This window comes from Borostomias antarcticus (genome assembly GCF_949987555.1).
Source record: "Borostomias antarcticus genome assembly, chromosome: 9".
Taxonomy (NCBI): Eukaryota; Metazoa; Chordata; class Actinopteri; order Stomiiformes; family Stomiidae; genus Borostomias; species Borostomias antarcticus.
In genome coordinates, this window is record NC_140242.1 from 29,733,804 (window position 1) to 29,759,868 (window position 26,065).

The following is a 26,065-nucleotide window of genomic DNA, read 5'->3' on the forward strand; positions in this document are numbered from 1 at the left end:
AAAAATGGATTACTGCAGGTGTAGCCCTTGGCCAACAGCACTGCTGGTAGCCTTCAGATATCAATAGGAGGCTAGCTGCCTGGGCCAAAGTGGACTCTACACGCCTAAGGGCAAATTATCCCTGCAGTTCCCTCTCCTAACCACCAGAGGCTAGCTATAAAAACAACCAGCAGATTGACCAGGATGAGCATAATAAGAGAGAGACGCAGGTAGCATCACCAGCAGTGAAGTCTGACACATTTTCTCATACGAAACACTTCCAGCTAGCGCCACAACAATCGATAGAGATTAAAAGTGAGTGATGAAAAGAGAGCGAGGCTGAGGTCTCTGTCAAAGAAAAGGATGGAGTCTGCCAACTTTATGAGTCACGTTCTGTAGCCCTAGACCTCTGGACCTGGGCCATGTCTGAGACTCACACTTCAAACAGCCTCTCTTCATTAGCATTCCACACTGGGACTTAATTGGTGGAGAGGAGGTGAAGGGGAGAGAGTGAGCGGTCATTAGGCAAAATGAATTAGCGTGGCCACTCCTGCCACTTACAGGAGCCATGGGGGACCACATGCTGCTTACATGGGCAAAAATGGCTTCCTGGTTCTACAAAGATTATTATCAGGGATCATTACACTGTCCTTCCCACAGGCATGTACTTCCAGGATATGGAAGGATGAGATAGCCCTTACACTAGGAGGAGGTGCTGAGGGAAGAAACGTGAGATCTTTAATCAGCCCCTCTAGTGGAGCACTAAGAAGCAGGGCTGGGAATCGGGGTCCAGTAGGTGAAATATCTGACCATTTTTAACTCACCATTTTTAGAGTGCAATTTAATCATGCATTACAGATGACTATGACGGTATGGTAATATTGGCAGACTAGGAAAACACTAGGCTCTTTCAATGCATTTGATAAATGTGAACTGCATAAATGCCACTGATCACTGTTTCAGCACAAACCCATCCACACACACGTACAGCATAGAGAGAGAGAGAGAGATGGAGAGAGAGATGGAGAGAGAGATGGAGAGAGAGATGGAGAGAGAGTGTGAGTGAGTGTGCTTTCTCATTTAGATGCATAAGTCATCATCCACGGACAGGTCGAATGCTTCGCTACAGTTTATGACTCAGAGAAATGAGTCATAAACGAGATCAGGACATTGTTCCCCTCCTACAGTAGTACTGTGCATGGATACAGTATATTTAACAAGCAGCGCCGGTCCACTCACATTCCTTTACCAGCATCAAGGGATGTTCTGCTCCCCCAAATCTCTGGCGAGGGAAACTGAGATTTGTTACAAGCATTGAAAAACAGCAAAGTGACACTGCAAGTGAGCAAATGTGTCAGCATGGGAGAGGTGTTGGCCCTGTGAAAGCGTAAACACAGGCACTAAAACGCCAGAGCCGGGGGGATGTTTCTACATCCATACAGCATGAAGCCAAGCGGCAGGGCACTGCCTCCCATACTACACACAGAGGAGCAGTACACGGCCTGCTCACACACACGCACAGACGTGAATATACGATCGCACAGACCAACATGCAACCACACACACACATACTGTACATGCACACACGCGCGCATGCAAGACAAACGGTCACACATACAGACATTCACACATAAACCAAGATAAACATGCCTGACCCATGACCTGTGCCCATATCTCCCCCCCTGAGAAGGCGGAGGGGGTGAATGGGCCATTCTAGGGGGAAGGGGGATTCTGAAAAGAAATAGCATTTCAGAAACAGGCACATTTAGAGGGTATTGAGAGATAAGAGAGACAGGGGAGAGGCTCCTCTGACTAAGTGTAAAATCATTATTGTTCTGGAGAGCCTGGATTCCGACCACGGTAAATAAGAGGAGCCAGGAGCCGAGAGGGGAGCAGCTCTGTGTTTCTGTTCCTGAAGAATCCCTCTTTCAGCCCTGCTAGCTTTCAGGTGCATTCATTATCAGCGAAGACAAACAGGCCTTCATACCGACGGCCCTCATTTGTTTAAGACAAAGTCATGTAATTAAAATCTAATCAGAGAGGGGGGCAGAGTGCCAGAGAATACATGAATATTTAAATCTGTTTTTCTTCTGAATCTAAATGAAATGGTAATTTATGAAAGCTGCAGGACTAATTTTGGCCAGGGAGCAAATTAACTGGATTTCAAGATATTCCCTAAAGAAATGTCCCCTACCATTCTATTCTTTCCTCGATGTGTGTAACACATGGAAATCTGAATCAAAACTTCTATTTAAAACGCGCTCCCTCAGCCCATCTAACAAACACAGGCTTTCTTTTTCAATTTAGAAAAATATCACACTGTGTGTGTTCTTCCCAAAAAAAAAAATCCTGGGTAGGAATCGGGATTTAAGATTATAGCCAGCAGCTTCAAATCACGTTTGAGGCGATGCCGATTCTACACCCTTGGGCGCGTGCCTTAATCTGAATTAGACTCAGTGCATGTGGGGCTCTATAAATGAGGGAGTTAAAAGCCGAGAGTTATGTAAGCATCCTGGGGCCTCTGCTGGGAGGGTAAATAATGGAAGATGTTAACACTGGCAGGCACTGCTGCTTTCACGCCATTGGTTTAGCTCTGCTTGGTTTCCTTGGCGATGAGTCAAAAATGCCAAATGTCACAGATTGTTGAGGGCAAGGAGTTCTGGAGGATAACGATCCCAGAAAGCGTACGCGAGCTGGGGGTCGACTCCGGCTGTTGGGAGGCCCATCACTCACTGGGCCTGAAAAGGAAGGCGATTAGTGTGCATTAGTATGTTGCCCTAAAAACACAATTTTGGACGTTATCAATGCTTCTCTTCTCTCACCACGGGTGTCTTGCAACAGTGTTTCTACAGGGCCGTGCTTGGAAGGCACATGTTTACATATGCTAATGAAGGCAGTGCATGTTGGAGTGTTTCACAAATAGATTGGATAACACTTCACACTGCTGAAAGAACAAAGCAAAAAATGATTGCTCTCACTTTTCCCCCCAAAAATGTGTATTAACAGTGTTATAGTTTTAAAACACTTTTCACATTTAATCCTACAGTTGAAATGAGAATGTATGCTCTAGTAATTAGTAAAGTATTTGTTAATTAGGGAGGTCAACTAAACAGCTTAAATAAAAGGCTGCTAGTCCTAGAGATTGAGCTTGCATTTTTCTTTATTTTCATCTCTGCTCTTCTGTCCAACAGTCAGCAAAACAGAAAAAATACATCAACAACCTCCACCATCCCACCAACATGGATTTACATTCTGAAGGTGCCATCCATTCGTTCATCTATCTATCTCTAGACAGGACCATGATTTCCTCACTTTGGGATTCCCAACCGTATCTGTACTAAAGTAAGCATGGCCTATCTTGTTATTCCATCTCAAATGAGGCCATTTTCAAGTCTGATGATAGAGGTGTGTCTATGGGGGGTTGAAGCAGATCTGAAGTGGAAAATGACATGGTGTTGGACATGATTGCATTTCAAAAGATGGCCTTCGACCGGTCACACACGCCTCAGTGGGTTCCACCACTCTCGGGCTGTCAAAAACATTCTCCTCTGCCCACGTTCAGGGGCAAGCACTCTATTCATCATGAGAAGCCCAGTATGTTTTTAAGAGCACTTCCCTCCCCAGATGTGGCTTTCAGCAGAGATTACAGCCGAGGAGGGAGGGGGCATTCAGCCAGATGACTCAATAATTTCAGTGGGTGTAAATATTGCTCGTTGCCTTGCCATGCATTTCTGTAAATAGCCTATTTTCGCATTATAGATCAATGTGATCCTTTTCCTCTTAAGGCAGTGTCACATAGACAAGTGTGTGTGTGTGTGTGTGTGTGTGTGTGTGTGTGTAGGAGACAGGATGAGAGGGCAGGACAGGTATTCAGTATGCAGCAAGCCTCAATATTGTGTCGCTACAGTGCAACAATACCAGGATACAGGTATTGTATACTTTAAGTCCACTGTCCACATTCATTTCAGGAATTTTATATCAATCAAAGTTAATATTCATGCCATTGAATGTATTCAAATTTATCCTTGTTTCAGGAAGGGAATTGTCATATTTACATATCCAGTAATAGTAATAGAATAATCCAGTATAATCAAAACCAGAAATGGAGACTGGGATGCATGTTTCAGTGACGGAACCAGAAGTGTTCTGGCACTTGAAAATTTCAAGCATTGGATCTAACTGAACAAATGAACGATGCTATAGAAAAAGGTGACTATGGTATTGGCATTTTTTATGACTTATCTAAGGCATTCGACACCATTGTACTAGACATTCTTGTTGATAAGTTGCAACACTATGGCATCAGAGGCCTAGCGTTAGACTGGTTCAGAAGCTATCTATCTGGAAGATATCAATATGTCTATGTAAATGACAATAAATCATCCTATAAATCCATCAATCATGGGGTCCCACAGGGTTCCATTTTAGGGCCACTTCTCTTCATCTTATATATAAATTATATTGTTAACTCCACATCTGTACTACATCAAGTATTATTTGCTGATGACACAAACTTGTTTTTTTCCCATATGGATCCAACACCACTTGAACAAATCATAAACAACGACCTAGTGAAAATAGATATCTGGTTCAGGTGCAACAACCTCTCTCTTAACGTCAGCAAAACAAATTACATAGTCTTTCGTTCCAATAAAAAAACTGACATCAAACAAATCTGTCTCACCATAAATGGACAGAGTATCAAAAGAGTCAGCTCTACAAAATTCCTGGGGATCATCATTGATGAATTTCTGAACTTTAAATGTCATATCGATGTTTTAACAAAAAAAACTGTCTAAATATACAGCTGTTTTTTGAGTTGAGACACTTCCTTCCACTCTCTGCACTTCTCACTTTATATAAAACTTTATTTGATCCTCACTTACATTACTGTAATATCATATGGTGTAACACATTTCCAACCTATTTACAAAAGCTAAAGATTCTCCAAAAGAAAGTCATACGTGCCGTATCATGGTCTGAATATAACTCTCCAACCAAAACTCTCTTCTACCACTACAATCTGCTGAGGCTTGCTGAGTACAACCATTATCAGAATGCTTGCATAATGTACCAGATTGCTCATAAACTAAACCATAAATGATGTGACCTCATTCCAGTCTTCTCTCCTCATCATACCTATAGCACCATAAATAAGACCCTAATCACAGGGAAAAAAGGAAATTAAAATGCACCTGTTTCAGTATTGCATACAGAGGACCTCAGATCTGGAATGAGCTTGAAGAGTCTGAAAATGTCACATTCTATCTCCATCTTTAAGAAAAAACTGAAAACACAACTTCTATCAACTTATATCCACTGATTATATCAAGAATCTTGTTTATATCGTCCTGTACTCCAATGTTTTTCATATTTTATTTATTTTATCCATTTACACTAATGTTGAAACCTAATGTAATAATGAAACCATACTACTGGGATTGTCTCTATTGTCTGTTATATGTCTGTTATGTGTTAGTTATGTGTCTGTTATATATATTGTTGTACACTGCTGTTGACTATTGCCACTGTGTTTGTGGGAGACTGGGCCCCCTACTAAAAGCTTTAAATAGCTTCCTTGGGGTGACCCTTTCATACATCCATGTACTGTACAAATTCATAGAGTATGCTCCATGATGATGTATGAATAAACCATGAATTGAATTGAAGTGAAGCACCATCAAACATTAAACATGTCAACATTCTCATACCGCTCCTCTGGAAAATGAACAAAGTGACGAAATTATGAGAAATCGCCCAAAAACAATAGTGTGTCTGTGGTGAAATGTACCCATAATCCAATAACTTGTTATTGCCTCATGTTCAAATGTTTCAATGAATATTTCAGATAAATAGCCTAACAGCTATTTCACATCATTACTGTGCATTGAGGAATATCCATTCTGATTATCCTCCTGCATTTTGCTTTAAATGTCCTTTTTTTGCATTTTCGTTTTATATGACCTTTTATGTATTTCTTGCACTTGTCTTGATGCTTTTAATGTCTAATGTAAAGCATTTTGAATCGCCTTGTTGCTGAAATGTGCTATACAAATAAACTTGCCTTAATTAGTCTATGCTGTGATTCCATCTGTATGTTTATGAGCATAGACTGTTCCTGCAGCCACAAAGCTCCCCAAGTCAAGCTAATCTCCCAGGTTCCCCAATTCTGTCTAATCAGGCTCTAAGTGCAGGACCTAGCTGTCAAAGAGGAGGGATACTGTCGTGTGTAATACGGAGTGGTCCTGACTGCCTTGTCACCGAGACCCCCGTGTCTCACGCCCCCATGCAGGCAGCTGCTGGTCTCATTCACATTTAAAGAGCTGCGTTCCTCTGACACCCTCCTCCACTGTGGTGCCAGCCTCTTTGATCTCCTCATGTTCTCCAGCTACTGGTGGCCTCCATCTTACCCAGTCCTCCACCTTCCCAGCATGCCTGCCTTTCATGGATGTGGTGCGGTCCCCTCCCTCTGCCCTGGGGGACTCCACATGTACTAGGTTGTTTGGATCCAAATTAGTGGTGAGGGACTATGGTGTCCCCCAGAGAACAAACTTTGTCTCTTCCTGACCTGACTCCAGCTGTGGCAGCGGTTAATTGTGGTAGTACAAATATTTTGTTTGTTGTTGGAAAAGTACATTTGAAAGAGTTGATATACTGGTTGTAATTCATTAGGCGTGATTAATTCACTCTGACAAGTATGTCAAGTCTGTTGTTTAGGGATCTCAGGTGAACTGTATCATGTGTATTCATCCTCAAACTAAGAAACAAGTTAGAGTGAATTTGATGAATTACTATGAGCTTAAGTGAAGCTTTGATAGATGAACATGCTTAATAAAGTGCTTTGGGCTTTGGGCAGCTGTTCATAAAACTAAACTTTTAGATGGCATTACGGTTTGATTAATGACACAGTTTTACCGTCAGAAGAGAGAGCACTCACGCTCCTTGTTGCAACTATGTCCCAGAATTCTTAGTGTTCTAAATCAGAGGGGGATCCATACAACTGCACAACTGCTACAAAAGAACACCTCTCAGGGCATTAAGAATTGATACACCTAAAATGCTGATGTCAAACGAGAAGCTTATTAACACCAACTGCACCCCAGACAAAAGTGCACACCAAAATCACACACTGCACCATGCAAATTGCAAAACAGTTGTGTTAAACAGTAGTGTTAAAATGCAGGCATAGTGATGCTAGGCTACACTGGTGCAATAGTGCCCCCTTTTGAAATAGAGATTTTTCTGATTTGGAGCAAACTGCTGCACCAAGCCAGTCTGTCTGAAAATCAGCCCATCTCTTAATTGAAAACAAAAGATCAAGAAATTTCATAAAGCCAACAAAATAAGAAAAAGCAGATTCTGTTCCATACAGAGAAAGAATCAGTTCTGTACAGAGGGACCCCACATAGTTTGGTCAGAAGAGTAGATAAGAGCTATTCAGGAGAGACCGAGGATCAAGCCAAGTTGGATAATACTATCTTCACTGGGATCTTCCAACAGGATGTATGTAATTGGAGAATTGTCTCACATGCACACTCAGCTAGAGCCTGCTAAGTATATCAGCTCTGGCAATCAAGACTTGATTAGACCAGCCAGAGCTTCCTCTGCCCAAAAAAGAAGAGGGAGTTAATCTCCGCACTCAGGCTTTCAGCAGAAGCTGTTTGTTAAGATTTATATGCTCAGCCCACCAAGGCTCTTGGGTGGGGAAGTAGAACGGACTGGATGAAGGAAATCAGTCCACACTTTCAAATGAACTGTAAACGGAATCATTTTTGGTCTGAATCACAAGCCTATTCTGCAGAGCTAAGCCTCTCTGCAGAGGTATGGTATCTTAGGGCACAGTTTGCATGAGTTGTGGTCCTCTTCTGCTACAGTAGGCCTTTTCAGGAAGATTGCCCAAAAACTCACATTTATCATTAGGACAAACTTCAGTGTTTTGTCTGAAATTAAAGAAAAATACCTTTAGCTGTGATTGTGACATTCATTAAAGTCAGCAGCTTGCTCGTTCACCATAGTAATGACCAAATAAAGTGTGAAGTGGGATGGGTGAAAAGGCTTGGCGTCGGCATTAACCACCAAACCAAAATGAAGTGAGAACAGAATTAAGGCAGAATCTAAGCACATTTATCAGAGAGAAAAATTCCTTGGGGATCAATAAAGTCTTATCTTATACATGCACATTTCATATTATTAAAAATAAATGACAGACATTTTTTAAAGTTTTAAATATTTTTTTTATTACATACAATTTACATAGGACACACAACTCCTTGATTGACACTGGGACCCGGGAAGAGAACTTTCTGACTGGATGGCAGTCACATGTAATCGGCTCCTCCCCCCACTGAGAGGACTCAGCAGGTAAGGAAGGGTAGAGTAACCAATCATTTACAGCTATTCTACAGAGTGGGTCTCTTCACTTAAACCAGATGTTCGTGTCTCCTACATCTGCATTGTAACCAGCTGCGTACTTCTTCCCAGGGAGCTGTGGACAGAGAGAGGAATGAATAACAGGGCAGGGGGAGCAGAGAGGATATGCCCGCTCGCATACTCTTGCTGGGAAGGTTGAGAATGTGGAAATCAAATCTTGTCCAGGTTAAAATAGGGCTCACCGTCACTGTTGTTATCTGCCTGAACTAAATGCACGGTGGCCCTGAAGTGTCACAACACATTAAAAAGGTACAGCACATTAAAAAGCCCCAAGACATAAAACAAAGTCATGACACACTGAAAAAAGTCACATTAAAAAGGCGCAACACATTAAAAAGGTGCAAAACATTAAAAAAGGCGCAACAAATTAAATAAATGCACAACACAAAAAAAAAAAATCACAATACATAAAAAGGTGCAACCCTAAAAAAAAGGCACAAAAAAAAAAACACACAACAGAAATCAGTCACAACACAACGGAAGTGAGCAACAACACCGGAAGTGACCAACAACACTAGAGAAGTGAGCAAGTTTTTTTGAGCAACTATGGATGCAGTTTTCCGGTGGACTACCATTGTCTACGTGGAAGAGGAATGTTCCATCTTGCCCGTTTCAGAAGTGAAACAGAATTTGTAACATTAGTCTAGCCTAGTTTACGATGTATGTGTGGGACTCATGTTAATGATCGGCATAAGATTGGACACCTTTCTTTTTGAGTTTTTGTTCATTTTTATATTTTTGTAATATCTTGTTTTCTAATATGATGTCCACTCAATCTGTAATGCAGATGTATTTCAAATAATAGATGGTTAATGTGAGTAATACTCTGACAGGCATATTGTTGTGCCTTTTTAATGTGTTGTGCCTTTTTTTAATGTTGTGTCACGTGTTGACTTTTTTATTTGCTGCACCATTTTAATGTGTTGTGTTCTGACACTTTGTGTGTCATAAAAACGTATGCATGGGCTTCAGTTGCCTTTGCTAAAGATCACACGATCCCAGGGGAAAAGGTCAAAGGGGAATCACTTGGGTGGACACTACTGTCAGACTCAAGGGTACATGGGCAGGTGTCTGATTTAAGGAGCAAGAGCTCTTTTTCCCCTTTAAGCTTTGAAGGAGTAGCCGCACAAGACTCATCCATCCCTGGGTGTGGGATGACAGTCCAGAATAATGGTATAGCAAAGTGCTTGTGTCACTGAGGGCGACATTGCAGTCCATCACCCCCGAGCTTTGGCAAACAGCATGTTATGAGTTACTGCTAATGTAAAGCCACATCAGTGACAGAGTGATAGACAGCCGGCCTGCTCTCCGTCAATTGCATTCCGCAACACCATTAGTCTTGTGGCCGCAAAATCGGAAAATAACTAGTGTTAACTGAAGCTGGCACTATTGCTACTTCTGTTCCACCTACAGTACTACACAATTAGGGCAGGTAATGGCGACACTGTAAGCATAAGCATCAGTCAGGACTGTGAAAGCAGTATGAGGTCGGTGCTAACTAGGCTGGGTTAAAAAAAATCGATTCTGAATCAAATTATTCTGAATCGATTCATGAATCTCAAAATTGATCTTTTATTGAATAAATGAATGAATAAATGAACGAATGAATAGTTCATTAATTCATTCAATGATTCATTCATTCATTCATTCATTTTTGGAAATCAGTATCGATACCCAGCCCTAGTATTGATGTGTTGCATAACTTGGCAGTCATGTAATTAAGGTTACGGGGAAAAAAACAAAACACTAACTTAGTAACACTAACCGAATCGATATTGAATCGAATCAAATCGTGATAATCGATTCTGAACCTTGTGAATCGGAATCAAATTGATTCTTGAAATTGGAATCGATACCCAGCCCTAGTGCTAACATAGTTGGTCTGTTAAAGCCACTGTAAATATGCTCCATTTCCTCCTGTCACACAAGTAGGGGAGAGAGCACATTCCTGGGCAGTATCTTATCCTGCTCTCAGACAGAAGTCAACTTCATCGACGCAATGCCAGCAGGAGAAATGCAGACGGGCTCAGCCTTTACGTATCTAAGAAGCTCGCTCAGGCATGGAGCGGCTCGGAGCAGAATGTCAGCTCCTGTAGCGCATTACATGGCCCGGTTTCTGCAGCCGGGGAGACAAAACCGCTCTCCAGTTAATAAATTCTAAAGGTCAAAACCGAATGTTTCCCTGCGAGACTGATGACTTGGAGAATATTCTGCATCTGGCTGGCATTTCCCTGCGTTTCCTTCCTCATCCGATATTTCAGCAGGAAAATAGTTTGTTATCAAGGCATTGCTGTTCTCCTGAGAGAATAGGAGGGAGCAACTGAATTCGTTTTGGAGAAAGAAAACAATAGAAATGATTTAGAAAAGGGTAGAGAGAAGGTGGATATCTGTGTGTTCTACTGTTGCATGCACCTCATATTCTACTTTTCTCTTATTCTTCTCATGGCAGGTCACAGGAAAGGTTTGGGGATTTTTTTACATACCGATCTATAGGCGTAGTAGTTGGCATCATATTCGTGGGACCCGATGGTAACCTCTGGTAGGAACTTAGGTATGGCGGGTAGTTCTGCCACCTTCTGTTTATCCTGCACCCTGGGGAGAGGAGCAGGAAAATGGCAGGCTTAGAAGAGGGCCTCCACAGGTAAACAGGAGAACCTAAAAGATCAGGAGAACGGCAAGGGGAGGCTAATACAGTATGTAATGTTTTGTGGCGGCCACGCACAGGGAACAAACAATCACTTATGACCGGCTGATAAGATAATCCTTTTCATCATTCAACAGTTGGATTCTCACACTGTGCTCATCAAATATTTCATAAAATAAAGCAACAGAATTGTCAGCAGGTAACTAATCAAGCTAAACTAGTCACAATGGTAATATTTGAAATTGGCTCCGTTGGGTTGTGTTGAATTAAGCAATAAACCACAAGAGGCCATGGGTTACAGCAATTTTAGAACAGTTAGGGGGCATTGTTAGGCATGACGTGAAACGGTTTATTGCTTAATTCAACCCAGTTCTGCCTCCCTGCAGGTTAACTGTATATTATGTAGATGTCCACAATGCTTGAACTGCCTAGCTATCATCTGAGATAATCTTATTGCAAACTGAGCCAATTTCCAATATTCCCATTGTGACTACCGTAAATCCTCCAATAGTGGCCTGTATTCAATTATAGGCTGGGTCTCTTATAATGGCCGGGGGCACGGTCAACACAGACAAATACAGGCCGGGTCAAAAAGTGAGGGGGAAAAAAAACTCTGGGCTTTACGGTAGTTTTGGTTGCTAGGCACGTTGTTTGAGGTGGTAACAAACGTGGCGCCGACCAGAAGAAAGTTTAATGTGAAATTTAAAGAGAGCTTTGCAGTATGCTGCAGAACATTCGGGAGAGCAAGCTGCAAAGCTCTTTGGCATCGACCCAAAGAGAATCAGATACTGGAGAAAGAAGAAGAGAAGCAAATACTGGAGAAAGCAGAAGGATGAACTGACAAGTAGTTTAGCTGACAAGAAAAGAGCAGGGCTAGCTGGTGGTGGGCGGAAGAAAGTTAGCTTGGAGCTAGAAGCTAAACTTTCAGACTGGATCTACTCGTTGCGGGACAAACACAACCGAGTCTCGAGGAAAATGATAGCGTATAAGGTGGTTTTAACACCTGCGCTCGGGAGAGGAGGTCATAACGCCCAAACGCAGTGACAAGACTGAGTTCTGGGCTTGTGCTTGCGACATTTTAAACTGTAATGGAAAAGTAAACGACTCTCCTACAATTATATATCATAGACAGCCTACCTTCATATTTTCTGCTTGTTATGTGCATATTTAGTTATATAAAAACGACCACAAATCATCACTATGAATTCTGTGAAGTATAACCCTGAAAATATTGCTTGGCGATGCATGTCATTGTATGGGAATTCCATATTACTGTACCAACGTTACTGTACATAGGAGTTGGTGGAATGGGAGTTAACGCAGCCCCCCTCCAGGATTCCAAATTGCAGCGCTATCGTCCAAATTAGCAACCCAGTTTTAAACCGACTCAGCGCCGTTAGATTTGAAAAACTGAATTGTTTAGAAGACATTTTGAGCTACAAAGTAGAGAGCTACAAAGTACATTATCATCACCAAACGTTGCCTGGCTTTATACATTTACGGTTTTTATGACGTTGTCACGTTAGAGTGGGCGTTAACGGCACCCCTTCCGCTACATTGCAAATGTTTTGTGTTGGCATTCTAGGATGCCGCTTGCTACAATGTTCCAGCCCTTTCTGAACATCGCACAGAATGCACTCTGGAGCTGCGCTTGTTGGTGGCTGTCTGAATTGATTTGGGGGGCATATCTCCAACTTGCTACATGATGCAACCAGCATTAAATCCATGTAAATCACTGTTTGTTTAATGATGTTGTGAAATGTTAACAGGATTGGTTGGCGCATTAATACTAAAAAATATTTGTTATGCGGTTACAGGTGTGTGGTTATAGAGTATTTTAAAATGGCTTCCAGCCAATCAGAATCAAGGACCGGAACCACCCGTTGTATAAATACAATTTCAAATACTTTAGCATTCGCTTAGGTCTGCCTGGTGAGGCAAGTGGATGGAGTTTGCATATTTGTTCCATTGTGCCAGTCAAGAACAATCATACAAAGAACTATTTCAAATAATATTTCAGATTCCCAGAGGCAAATTAGTTAAGTATTTAAGTGACTTACAGCATCCTCATATGGTGGAAGGTGACATCATCCTGCTCCAACCATGGTCCTTTCTCAAACTTCAGGTATTCTATGTCTTCTGCTACCTACAGGTGAGGAAAATCATCATCACAGTGGAGTCTGGTTTGTATAAGGCAGAGAGAACAAGTGTCCAATTTGCACATTCATAGAGTAGCATTCTGAAGAAATAAAATAAAATAAAAAAAGTATTGTAAACTATGACAAATGTAGACTAGTTAGTCATTATGGTCTTATTCACACCTCGGGTCATTCTTACCTTCTCAATGTCTTCTGCCTGGGTTGTGTCATATGCAAGCAGTTCCGAACTCTCGCTGAAAAATAGAATATAAACAATATCAAGCTGTGAAGTGAAATACAGTGCCTATGAAAGGTATTCACCCTCCTTGGACTTTTTCTACATGTTATTGTGTTACAACATGGAATCAAAATGGATTTAATTTAAGGATAATATTATATGGTCTGATTTACTTGAAATCAAATTTTTGGCCTCAACACAAGCACTATGTTTGGCGCAAGCCTAACACTGCACATCAACCTAAGAACCCACCATGAAGCTAGGTGGTGGCAGCATCATGTTATGAGGAGTATGTGTATTTCATGATGCATTAGGTCTAAATATATCAATATGGCTCTTCTGGTTCACTCACCTGATCTTTGGAAGGAATGACTTCTTGTAGGCGTCCTCAATGCTCTTAAGGTAGGCTAGGGGTACATTTTGGAGATATGGCTGAAAAATAAGAGAAAAACAAATCTACTTAAGTCTAAATGCATCTCTCATCATCTAATTAAAAAGGATATCAAATTATCAGGCATTTATCAAGTATTTTGTGGACAGCATATCAAATTGTAAAACACTTATCAAGTACTTTGTGGACCCTAGGGAGACCTGTAGTCGCCTAAGCGGCAACTAATGGGAGAAATCATTGAATTGTATATTACAATTAATATAATTCCTTATCGGAGTGGCTGACTGTAGTGGCTGAACATACAGTGGGCTCCAAAATTACTGGTGCTGTCAAGCCAAATTGTGTCCGTTTGTCAAATAGTGTCCGGAGGGATGTAATGGTCTGTCGTTGCTATACCAACGTAACATGCTAGCATTCCTGAGTAGCGTTCGCAACAGGAGAATCGCCATTGATTACTGGGCTAGCTATAAAAATGTATATAATATTTGCATTTGCAGTAGCTTAACCTGTCTATGGAAAAAAATGCAGATATCTTCCTTACAACAATATTGAGGTAGCAAGGCAGTTTTTTGTTTATACGTGTGGTATTTATTCAGTTTGGGAATCCCACGATCTCTCCGAAGCAGTAATAGTGCTGCCTCAGGATAGATGGAATGCTTTGTAACGTTGTGGGATTCCAAAACTGAATCAATACTACACATATAAACATAGAACTGCCTTGATAGCTCAATCTTGATATCTGCTGAAAAAATATTTTTCCATGGACAGATTTAGCAACTATGAATTATGGCTGAAGCGATTCTTCAACTAACTCAAATAACTACATTTCTAAAAAGTGTTTGCATTTAGACTTTGTTTAATCCATATTATATACAGTCACTGTGTTTTGTGCAAATTAGTATTACTGTTGCACAACACGCTTCTGCTGTTAGCAGGTGAAGTGAGAAGATATTTTGGATTTAATGGAGCGGATTGCAAAAGAGAGAAATTTTGCACATTGCGCTTTCACTGTGGACTGTGGACAGGTGAAGTGAGCTCGACAGCCTAGTCAGAGAGAAAGCGAGGGACAAAGAAAAGAGACAGGCCAGAGAAAAAGACAAGTGTCCAAAGTTTGGGATCATCTCAAGCTTAAACAAAACGAGAACACTGTACAGCGTATTGCAAAGCCAAACTATCTTTCTAGAAGAGCAGACGTCAATGCAACAGAAAGCATCCAGTCTAACGTTACACATGCAAGAATCCGAAAGACTTATTTATAATAACGATAATGAGTGTGTAATGTTGGATGTTGTAGAATGACACGAAGACGAGTAGAATCAGAACAGTGGTTTAATCGTTTAGGTCACATACAGCTATATTCATTCCTTAAAGGAGTAGTAAAGGGAAAAATCATGTTTAGCCCTGTTTTAAGGTTACTTATGATCATTATACAATGATGATCATTATCCAGATCAAAAAGTTGACAAAACTAGCACTTTTGAGAAAGTCTGCACCGTTTTGGTCATACAATGGATGTGGGTGGGCACCGTGAAAAAACATTCAAAAAACATGTTAAACAATGTTGGACAACAAAGGGTTAATGCATGCGTGCCAACTTATTGTATACCCTAGTTGATGTAATGGCTGACTTAAATAAGTAGAATTGAATACCCGATTTCATTTTGTTATTTACTTAAGGGTCCCATTACTTGTGAAACCTTGTTTTGAAGGAAATATTTTTTATTTAATCAAAAAATTGTGTTGTTGCCATTTACATTAATGGTACAGTATTCCTCACATGTTGGTATTTGGAGTTTCTCTATAATTAAATGTATACTGTTTGTGCATTGACTGTCAGGCATGCCAGTAATTTTGGAGCCCACTGTGTGTTTGATGTTTTGTTCCAATCACACAGCTATGAAGCTTACATAGGCTTAACGTACATTTTAAGGACCCCATTCCAATGTGTGAATCAAATGGCGTACAAAGTCAAGAAGAAGTTCTGAGCTTCAAGCACTGGGCCCCAAACACTAGTTATTTCTGGCAGGGTGTCTGGCACAATATTCAACTCAGTTCACACTAGAATTCCTCCACGCCTCTATGATTAGCTTTAAGGAGAGTATTTTTGCTGGGGCCACCATTACTTAATGCTAATTCCTAGCAGGATGTGTGAGATTACCTGCCTGCCAAATGCGAGAGGTCTCAAATGGCCAGTGCTAACATGAAAGCAACAACTAATTTCTGCAATAATTAAGTGTTACAAGAGGCATTTGACTATGGGACAGTTCCAGTTAAGCCGCTTTCCATTTTCTTTTCTTATCAAAGCCTGTGTGTCCTATTTTCTATTTTAAAGAGTGACACAACACCATGGCAGAATATTTGGAAGAGCGGTCTGAGATATATTTACAACATAATCAGTACAGGGACTATTATATCCAAGCCAGTAGTAAAACATGATGGCAAAGAAAGTTTAACTACAGGAAGATACATTAGGCAACAGGCAGGCAGGCGTACAGACAGAAAGAGGATATCATTAGTGGTGAAGTCGGCCTACCTTGCCTGACTCTTTCAGCTTCTTCTGCACCTCTTCGACTGGAGAGTCCACATAGATGACCAGGTGAGGAGGCAGGAACTCACAGATGCTGATGTGTTTGATCTCATTGTAGTGGTCCACACCTGTATTCCAGAGCACAAGGGAATCAAACTCAAGTCATGTCAAAAAGGTTGTTGTTGTGGCATATGGATGGGAAGTAGCTTCTGTAACTACATCACCCAAAATGTACTTAATGACAATGCTGGGTTGGTGTTGGCCTTTGACGGGCTGCTCACACGCAGTTAGATGCGTGTCCGTCAACATATGGCAGAAGGCATGTCTGCCGCACGCAACAACAACCAATCACATTGTCCGAAACTGCGCTCACAACAGCCCGTAGATTCCCTTTCATCTGCGCCGATTTGAATCGTGACACAAAAAAATAGATTTTTAACTACATCGCGAGGCATCGTTACATGCCTACTGATTACCCAAAACACGTTTTAATGCCAGGTGTAAATGGGGTCAGAGTGAGCAGGGGTTGTGGTCTCTGGGGATGAGAGCTGCCTGTCTAACAACGCAGATTTGCGTGCAAAATACGAGTCACCCTGCACTAGCTATGAGAGTGGAATACTGCTAGCTAACGTTAGCTAGCCGCCAAGAGCTAAATCATGTTGCTGTCATCCTATTTCTTTTTGAAAACGCTTCTTATATCCATCAGCGAGCTAGCTAGCACCAAATGCTAACAACAAGCTATGCAGCTGGTGCACACTCTCTCTCTCACACAGAATCTGAACTTGACAAGTAGTGTAAAGTAGGCTAGATCTGCCACTTGAATGATACATAGTCATGTTTTAATTTTGTGAGGGTACTAAAAAAAAAAATCCCCCCCGCACACGCATGAACATGCTGACGCCGGGCCTGACATCTTTTCTGAACACAAGCAAATATGGAAAAACCCATTCATAACCATACTCACACTGCTTCCTGATGTATCCCTGTTTGTACATTGCTTCCACAAACACCATGTCACTGAAGGGAGAGCGCTCCAAGATTACCCCTTGGCCTGTAACAGAGTAAAGACATCAATACAATACAGTTACAATGGACCTCATTCCTTAATATTTTCTTGAGTGTCTTCTTAAGCGTCTTCTTACGACCTTCGTAAGACCAACCCTAAGAAAGATCCCCGCCGGATTCAACGCATGGAAATGTTTTCCTAAACTGCCAAAATGTTCTCAGCTGTGCTCCCCTTCTTAAGTTGAATGTGTGTTCTCGTACACCTGAATTTGCAAACATAAATGCCCCGCCAACTCCTTACTACAGGGTCGTGTGCACACAGAATCCCCAGACAGCGCGGAAAAAGTTGATTGATGTTCAAGTTGACGTGCAAATTCTACGATCTGTGTCATGAGTCAGATATTATTTTGTTGATGTATAGAAATATAAGAAAATATTGTTTGCAAAAACAGCAACTGAATTGCGTCCTGATTATAAAGATGAATTGGTTGAGCTGGCCATACCAGTGGTGATGAGATGCTCAATGGCATCGGAGTACTGCAGCAGCCTCATGGTGTAGGTCCAGTACTGCAGGCGGTAGGAGTTGCCGTCGGCAGCCTTGGGGTCCATGTAGAACTTCTCCATGCTGCAGTTCCCGTTGAAAACTGATGGCAGTGGCTCCTTCTCACCAGTCATCTTGTCTGTGTAGTGCGTGTCTGGCTCTGGCATATAGAGCATCCCTGCAAAGAGCATGGTACCACTTAGACTCTCTCTCTCTTTAGCACTCTGTGGAGGAACTCTATTAGGAAATCGAATGAGCCTATTGCAGGTTCCTATATGATTACAGCTAGCCTCACAGTCAGGCAGGTGATTGTATGTAGCGTTTGGGTACAGGGATAGTTACCCAGCTTGTCAGCCAGCTTCTGTGCCAACGCTCCCTTCCCAGATGCCAGATTGCCATCGATGGAGATGATCTTGCTGTGCTCTGTGAACCTGGGGGTGGTCCTCTCGCCCAGGATATATGCCCAGTAGCCATACTGCAGGTTCCTCACTGGGCTTGTATGGATGGCAGCCTACATGCAGTCAATATGTTCAGTTGGAGTAAGAGTTTCATCAGAGAATATAATGTGTTAGCTAGGTAAATGCAGCAGGTCTGGAGGCCTGCCCAAAGAGAAACCACAGGATGAGTTTAACTTCCTGTTTGAGGGATCACCAGCTAGCTAGCATCTATGCAGCTCTACTGACAAATAACTATCGTACGTCAGCTGATGTTAACTTAGCTAAATTAAACTTATGGAGAATACATTTGACACAGTTAAGATAGCTGGGGTGCCCTGTAGATAATCTCTACAGTGAGCAACGTGACTGTAAGCTAAGCTAACCCCGTCGCATTGCTAGTGATGCTAGCAGCATGGACGCCCTTGTACTGTTCCTAGTGAACTTGAGGACCCTGCATCCACGCTTAGTTTGCTTTATAGATGTTTCATTAGGATCTTACCCTCTGTTTAGTTGTCCCTGCCTTGAACACCGCTGCCCCCGAGGGGATGACCAGTCGGATCACCCGGAGAGACATTGTTATTCTCCACCAAAACCTCAAATGACCCAAATATCACTCGTTCGCCCCGTACTTTCGAGGCGCGATAATAACGCGTCAGAGGGGTCTTTCGGTGTGGTTGCTTGAATATACGTCACATGTTTGTCTGAATCACTGCCTGAATACTTCAAACTCTCAACAATGTGTTCCTCACAAAATAAAAAAGCAATCAGAACCATGACTTTGTGCAATAGTTTTAATAGTAGTAATTACGTGAAGTTATTGCCATATTATCGCATCCTTATCCATGTTCAAGTCGTCTTTTATGGTTCTAATTTATTTGTCCTGTTTTTATTATGCTATTTCTTTAACGTTGCTTCTTCTCGTTTAGTGTTCTCATTGTTTCATGTGTATGTAAGATGAGTTATGTTTGTGATGATACTATGTGCTATGCATGTTGACAGCTTGAGAAAAATAAAAAGAATACCAACTTCGCCCTAGAGAATACTGGACTTTAGTAGGTCAGAGAAAAACACGTGTGGGGATGAACATCATTGCAATATAATATAGCCTACTATAAAATTATAAAATAAAGACCGTGTAGTGAAACTTTTTTTTCCATTGTTTTGCGGCCGATGACAGTCTTTACATTTTCATGCCAAAATAACATTTCTGAAAGCCCATGTTGTGTTATTGTTGAAATGCCCTTGAGGCCCATGTGAAAATAACCTGTAAAATAACCAATAGAATATACTATAGTACAACGATATTGACTGCAGACCTGCACTCCATCCAATAGATGGTGCTAATTGACTATTAACCAGTAACAAAAATCTCTGACCACTGGGGGGGGGGGGGGGGGGGCGTAGCTTGTTCTGTCAACATCACCTAACATAGCATGACAAAATAAAGAAGCAATGGGATATGGTCTGTTAATTCAAATGTTACAGAGCCTTTTCTGCCTGGAAGCAGCCATGGTCAGGTTCCATAGCTTAATAAATAAGATGCTGTTAAGGTCATTCAACAAAGTGTACAGCATATACTGTAGGTTGCATGGTGCTGATTGATTCAGATAACGATAATGACTCACTGCAATGCATGAGGGTTAAGGTGGTGACAAGTTACTCCCACAATAGTTCAGCTTTAGCCCAAACTTGACAAATGGCATGAATCATAAAGAATGCAGTGGGACAACTCTTCTCCTCTTTTGTTAATAGTATTTGTCATCTTCTTTCTTTTCGTAGAGGAATAAATTAGGTTGAAAACCTTCAAAGCTTAAACATTCAACATGAACATAAAAATTTAACCCAAAACAATATTAATAACAGCACTTGAAGTGAGTTGATATTCATTAATGATATTAAACATAAATGCTTACTATGTTTCATTCAACAACCCTTTAACCTGCTTTACCATAGCATTAAAGCAATGCAAAACTCATATACAGCATAGTGCAACAACTACCGTTTCACATATACTCATTAAATCAAATAAACACTTCAATACAGTTCATTGGATCTCATTCAAACAAACATTTCAGTACACCCTTTCCTAACAGTAGCGTCTTTATGCTCCCAAGCTGAACAGTCCTCTGTTGTCTCTGTCTCAACAAAGTAGCTACCTTTCTCTCTCCAGTGCAGAGCCATGCAGCAGACTGTACAAGGTGTTGTAATTTACCTGGTTGCCTAATTTATCTGAATGCTTGGGGTTTCTTCCCCTAGCAGGGAGGGCATGCAATGCTCTGCTTGGAATGTAGGTGGCATAACGCTATGGCTGACTGAAGGCTGTTTTATACTTCTGCATAAATGGACAGCGCACAGATGTGTTTCCCACATCCAGAAAAATGTCACAACGCGACAAGCTACGCAGAGCCCGCAGAGGTTTGATTTCTTTCTTTATTTGTAAAGGGACAGTGTACATTAGCTAGAAAGTACATTTCCTGGAGAAAATGTGAGGTGGGCTATCTGCTGCAGCTGTATGTAAAAGCTACTGCTGGAACTACTACGGGCCGGGCAATCTCCATGCACCCACCGGCGAAGACCGTGCGTCTCTAGCCCACTCAGGGGCTGAATTGTGAGGTCTGTGGCGTGGACAGTGGCGTGGTGGTGAAACTCCGCCCCCTCAGGTCAGAGCTGGTCGGGGACAGTGAACCCCTCTCCGGGCCACCTACCCGCCTACACCGGTGAAGACCATGTGTCTCTAGCCCACTTAGGGGCTGAGTTGTAGGGCCTGTGGCGGGGATAGTGGCGTGGTGGTGAGACTCCGCCCCCTCAGGTCAGAGCCAGTCGGGGACAGTGTACCCCTCTCTGGGCCACCTACCTGACTCCACCGGTGAAGACCGTGTGTCTCTAGCCCACTGGTCGCCTCATCAACGCCACACAAGCTGTTAACTTCTTGCGCAGTAACTCGAGGTGTCGGCGGAACGTGAGTGACCTGTCCAGTGTCACACCGAGATAGGTTGGTTCGGCGCTGTCTGGCAGGAGTGTTTCATCAATGTGCACTCGGAGCTCATGTTTTGCTTCCTTCTTGTTAAGGTGGAAGGGCGCTGACACCGTCTTTGCCTCGCTGAACTTCAATCTCCATTTCCAGAGGTATGCCGCTAGTGTCTGCATGTCCTGGCTCAGTGTCTCCTCCAAGGCCTGCCAGTCTCCAGCTGAGTATACCAGCGCAAGGTCGTCTGCATAGGCATACTTCCTGGAGACTGTGGTCGGCAGGTCGTTGGTGTAGATGTTATAGAGGAGGGGGGCCAGGACAGATCCCTGGGGGACGCCGTTCTTAAGGTGTCGCAACCTGCTTCGCTGTCTGCTACCGGTGGTGAGGGTGAACCTGCGGTTTTGGACAAGCTCCATGATCATGCTGACCATGTGCCTGTCCGGCAGCAGGCGGAGCAGCTTGCAGGTGAGGCCGCGGTGCCATACGGTGTCATAGGCAGCCGTCAGGTCTATAAAGACGGCTCCGGCCTTTTTAACCAAAAAGCTGTCCTCAATGTCTTGAGTCATCAAAGTGACTTGATCTACAGTCGATCTCCTGCGTCGGAACCCGGCCTGCTCCTGTGGGAGCAGCGGGTCAATGATTGGTTTGACGCGGGCGTAGATGAGACGCTCGAGGATCTTGAAGGAGATACATAACAGAGAGATGGGGCGGAAACTCTTGAGGTCCCACTCAGGCTTGTTCGGCTTAGGGATCGTAACAACTAGGGCTCTTCTCCAGATTTTGGGGATCTTGGGTTGGTGCAAGCAAGAGAGGAATGCTCTTAACCAGGACTTCAAGGCAGGTGCGGCATGAAGTATAAGCTCCGGGCAGATAGAATCAGGCACTGGAGCTTTCCCTGGCTTTACATGCTGAAGGGCAGCAGCAAACTCTTCTGGTGTGAATTCACCGGAGATGTTACCGCCACTAAGAGTTGTGTCCTTCCAGAGGTCAGACACTTTTACCATGAGACGTGACAGTTTGCGGTCTTTGCCCTCGTATGTCCCACTTTTCACAAATTGTGATGCGATTTTGTTTGCAGAGATGGGGCAGTGACGGGGGGAGTGTCTAGACCTACCAGTGAGGTTGTTAAGGATGCTCCATCCCTTGCGGCTGGAGTGTGATTAGTCGATGGAGTAAATGGCCTCTTCCCAGCGCTCTTGTCTTCTTCGGCCGAGTCTAGACAGCAGGGCTGAGGCAAGTCTTTCAGCTATTCTGACGTCCGAGTGGGATTGATTTTTTGGGCGCTTTCACCGCTTTCAATCTTATGTAAGAGTAGCCAAAGCTTCCTGGGTCTCCTTTCGGGCCAGCTCTCCCTAACGGTAGAGAAATTATACTGATGTAGACTAGTGGTTATACCCCGTCCTCCCAGCTCTGAGTCCTGGCATCTATGGGCCTTTCGTTAACCAGGTTGGCTGCCATGTAAAGGGACGTATGAAGGTCTAGGTTATGCAGGCCTCTTTTCACGACCCAAACAGCTGCTTTAGCGGCTCCATTCCTGTGAGGTGAGTCCGCTGGATGGATCATCCAGCTCCAGTCTGTTCCATTTTTGGCCGCCTCGTTCTGGAGTTAGGGTCAGTAGTGTGTATGTCCTCCTCTACCCCTGCAACGTCCCTCCCAGTATGTAGGTGTGCCCCTCTCCTGGGGGCTGTTGCTCCAAAAGTATGTTCTCATTCAATTTGACTCGTTAAACAAGGTGATTAAACTGTACCCAGCTCATTGATCATTCTACACAGCAGTTGCAGGTATAAAGCTTTTCATTCATTGCATTTGACTACTATCTTTTTCTTTTGCACCCTAATAGGCTACAACACCAGCAGGTTGGAACACCTATAACCACGGCCTGTAACTCATGAGTTCTTACATAACCCTTCCAGTCTGTCAGCTTGTATGGGCAATTCGGTGGCTAATTGCCCTGTAGTCCAGGAAACCATGAATGTAAACAGTGCCAACTGTCGGACTCACACCCTACACGTGTGAATACATTTCTCTAACATTTCTCATTTTCCCGAAAGTAAAATCTGCAAAAGGAGAAAAATATGTAAACATTGTTCAGTTTCTGCTAAGACCTGAATGGAAATGGTTGGAGAGAACTTCAAGAGACACCTACAGTGGTTATGTACAAATAAAACGTAATTTATACTCAGTCAACAAGTGTTGTACGAGAAATGTCTGTCGACAGAAAATAATGCGACATTAGAATGTTTGATGGGTGCAAGACGCCCCTGTCCAACACAAAAACGTGTCGACAGTGACCTAATTTCTGTCTGTCGACACTTTCAAAAGTGTTGTACGACCAAATATAAATTGGCCTTTAGTCATATATACACCATGAAGCCAAAAGTTAACATTTCAAGTGTAGGCCTTTTGAGGATGGATAGAGGGTACAATGGAGTTATCTACTGTAACTTACTTTTACAATAAATGTTCATACTTTTACACTCAATATTTATGTTAAAATAAACATAATATATGAATATGTTAGTCAATACTTTTGCTGCACACAAGCTGCAGTGGAAGGCTAAACTACCCATGCACAGAAAACACAAATCACACAGACGCACATTCATCTCACAGACATACTGTAGAAATACACGTCTGCCAGCATGTGCACACACACACACACACACACACACACACACACAGAAACACACACGTACACACACGCGCACGCACGCACACACACACACACACACACACACACACACACACACACACACACACACACACACACACACAGGAAGCAAGGTAATTAGTAAATAAAGTACAGTGCAGTAAAACAACAATAAGCCTCATTCAGGTCTCACGGCTAAAGCCCTGTGAGGCCAGTTGAGGGACCTGGCTGTGTATCTCTGCCAAATTTCCTCTGGTTTTATGGCAGGTTTTTATTTCACTTTTGTGCAGCTCAGTGTTTTTAACATTGCCAGTGGGAAGGCTTGTTTTCTACTTTGTTTATCATTAAAACAACTGGACAACCATGGCAACAAAAATACTCTAAACCTTGGGACAAAACAATACAAAAGGGAAATATATAATCTTGATCTTGATTGCTGATGAAGCCCCATTTCATGCCCCTCATGTAGTTACAGCTCAGGAACTTTTGTTTTTGTGTGTAACAGACGAATGCAGCCATAAACCTTTTCTTTCACTATTACCCCCCACCCCCACCCCCACACACACCTTTATAGTGTAATACCACAATCAAGAAAGGAGCTGTGCTGGTGTGAGCCTGAAATCTGTTTCCTGTCCAGAAGAGAGGAAGGCCTGGCTTGAAGAGAAGACAAAGGGAAAAAATTAAACATGGGGCAACAATTATGCCCCCACTCATCCCCTCTTGACAGCCATTGTGGTTGCTCCCCTCACCTCCCTTCTAGAACACACAGAAGCAATTGCCATAGTTAGCTAATAACATCACCCTGTACAACTGCGGTCCAAACAAGCACACAACATGACGCTCACTGGACACATTATAGGACCAGCTGTTAATTGAGCAACTGTTTTACAGGCCTTAACAAGGCTGTCACATCACACATGTTATAAATGCATTTCCATCCTTCACACGCTACTGCCTTCCCACAAAGCATCTTGGACTCTCTCAGGCCACTGTGGTGTGTAGGACCTAGACTTTATTGGTCTGCACAATCACTGTGACTGGGAGAACTTAAGGTTGTGTGAGCAGATAGCACTGAATTTGAATGTATATTTTAAAGCAAAAGCCATTTGTTTTACTATATGTTACTAAAGCAATATGGAACTCGAAGCCGTGGGATGTCACGGATATCGCCACGGCTAGCGGGAGTGGTTAGACACGACGCGCAGCGGAGTGCCGTTACACCCCGCTAGCCGTGGCGATATCCGTGACATCCCACGTCTTCGAGTTCCATAATGCTTTTATACAACGGTTGCCACATTTATCCGTCAATATTTCAAAAAGAAAGACAATACGAACTTTAGAATGTATTTTAATGGAACTATTTGTTAATCATTTGCGGATACTTCTGCTGAAAAAGGGAACATTGCCAGACAACGACAATGCTACAGCACATCTTTGTAAACATTCTGGACACTGCCACGGATACTAATACGAGGTGGATTGATATTAAAAGATGTGTGAACATTCCATTTTAGCGTGGGGATATCGTGGTTATCGCCACGGCTGGAATGCAAACTGACCAATAGAGACAATGGATCGGATCTATACCGTTGTATAAAACCGTTTAACGCACACCTACTCATTGATTATACGGTATCAACAACACATGGAAATAGGGTAGAACATGTCATACATGTTCTAAAAACAAAAATTTCCTAGATTTGATAAATAAACAAAAAATGTTTTGATAAATAAACAAAAGCTTGTCCATATTTTCTACTGCCTGCCTGAAACCCTCTTTGATTGTCAATTCCATTGAGCTGCTGATATTCTGTGGCCAACACTTCATCTGTTTCATTCAAGCACTAAAAACAATAATTCACAAGTTGTATGACTCAGAGCCCTGTCAGGAACAACAGTAACAGAGAACAGAGTTATGTTTTTCAGCTATAAAAGCTCGTAAAGTAGTGTAGGGACGTGTAGCAACACAATGCGCTAACAGTTGTCATTGCATCACTCGTCAATGTTGCTTCCTCCATCACTTCCCCCAAGCTGGGTTCAATATGTAACCACCTCCAGCAAACATGACTTAAGCCACCGAAAGACGTGGGCCTAGCCACCTCTTAAAGGTTTGGATA

General features: G+C 42.5%; 1 protein-coding gene across 2 annotated transcripts; it reads right to left on the reverse strand.

Moving 5' to 3' along the window:
- Positions 1-8,244: 8,244 nt before the first annotated feature.
- Positions 8,245-18,974, reverse strand: ndufa10 (NADH:ubiquinone oxidoreductase subunit A10). Of its 2 annotated transcripts, XM_084443073.1 has the most exons (11): positions 18,830-18,974; positions 18,236-18,404; positions 17,856-18,071; positions 17,312-17,398; positions 16,354-16,475; positions 13,782-13,861; positions 13,391-13,445; positions 13,114-13,199; positions 10,893-11,001; positions 8,592-8,632; positions 8,245-8,464 (listed from the first exon to the last, which is right to left on the reverse strand). In XM_084443073.1, the coding sequence occupies exons 1-10, from the start codon at positions 18,902-18,904 to the stop codon at positions 8,603-8,605; spliced, it is 1,029 nt and encodes a 342-aa protein (XP_084299199.1). In that variant the 5' UTR covers positions 18,905-18,974; the 3' UTR covers positions 8,245-8,464; positions 8,592-8,602. The 2 variants fall into 2 exon arrangements, with proteins under 2 accessions (XP_084299199.1, XP_084299198.1); XM_084443072.1 differs by lacking the exon at positions 8,592-8,632.
- Between the last annotated feature and the right edge of the window lie 7,091 nt (positions 18,975-26,065).

Excerpts from the sequence above, each read along its gene's own strand:
- ndufa10 (XM_084443072.1), bottom strand. The coding sequence starts at position 18,904 with ATGTCTCTCCGGGTGATCCGACTGGTCATCCCCTCGGGGGCAGCGGTG. Across the intron at positions 18,072-18,235 it reads GAAGCTGGCTGACAAGCTGG|GGATGCTCTATATGCCAGAG; the intron begins GTAACTATCCCT and ends TGCTCTTTGCAG. Across the intron at positions 17,399-17,855 it reads TGAGCATCTCATCACCACTG|GCCAAGGGGTAATCTTGGAG; the intron begins GTATGGCCAGCT and ends ACTCTGTTACAG.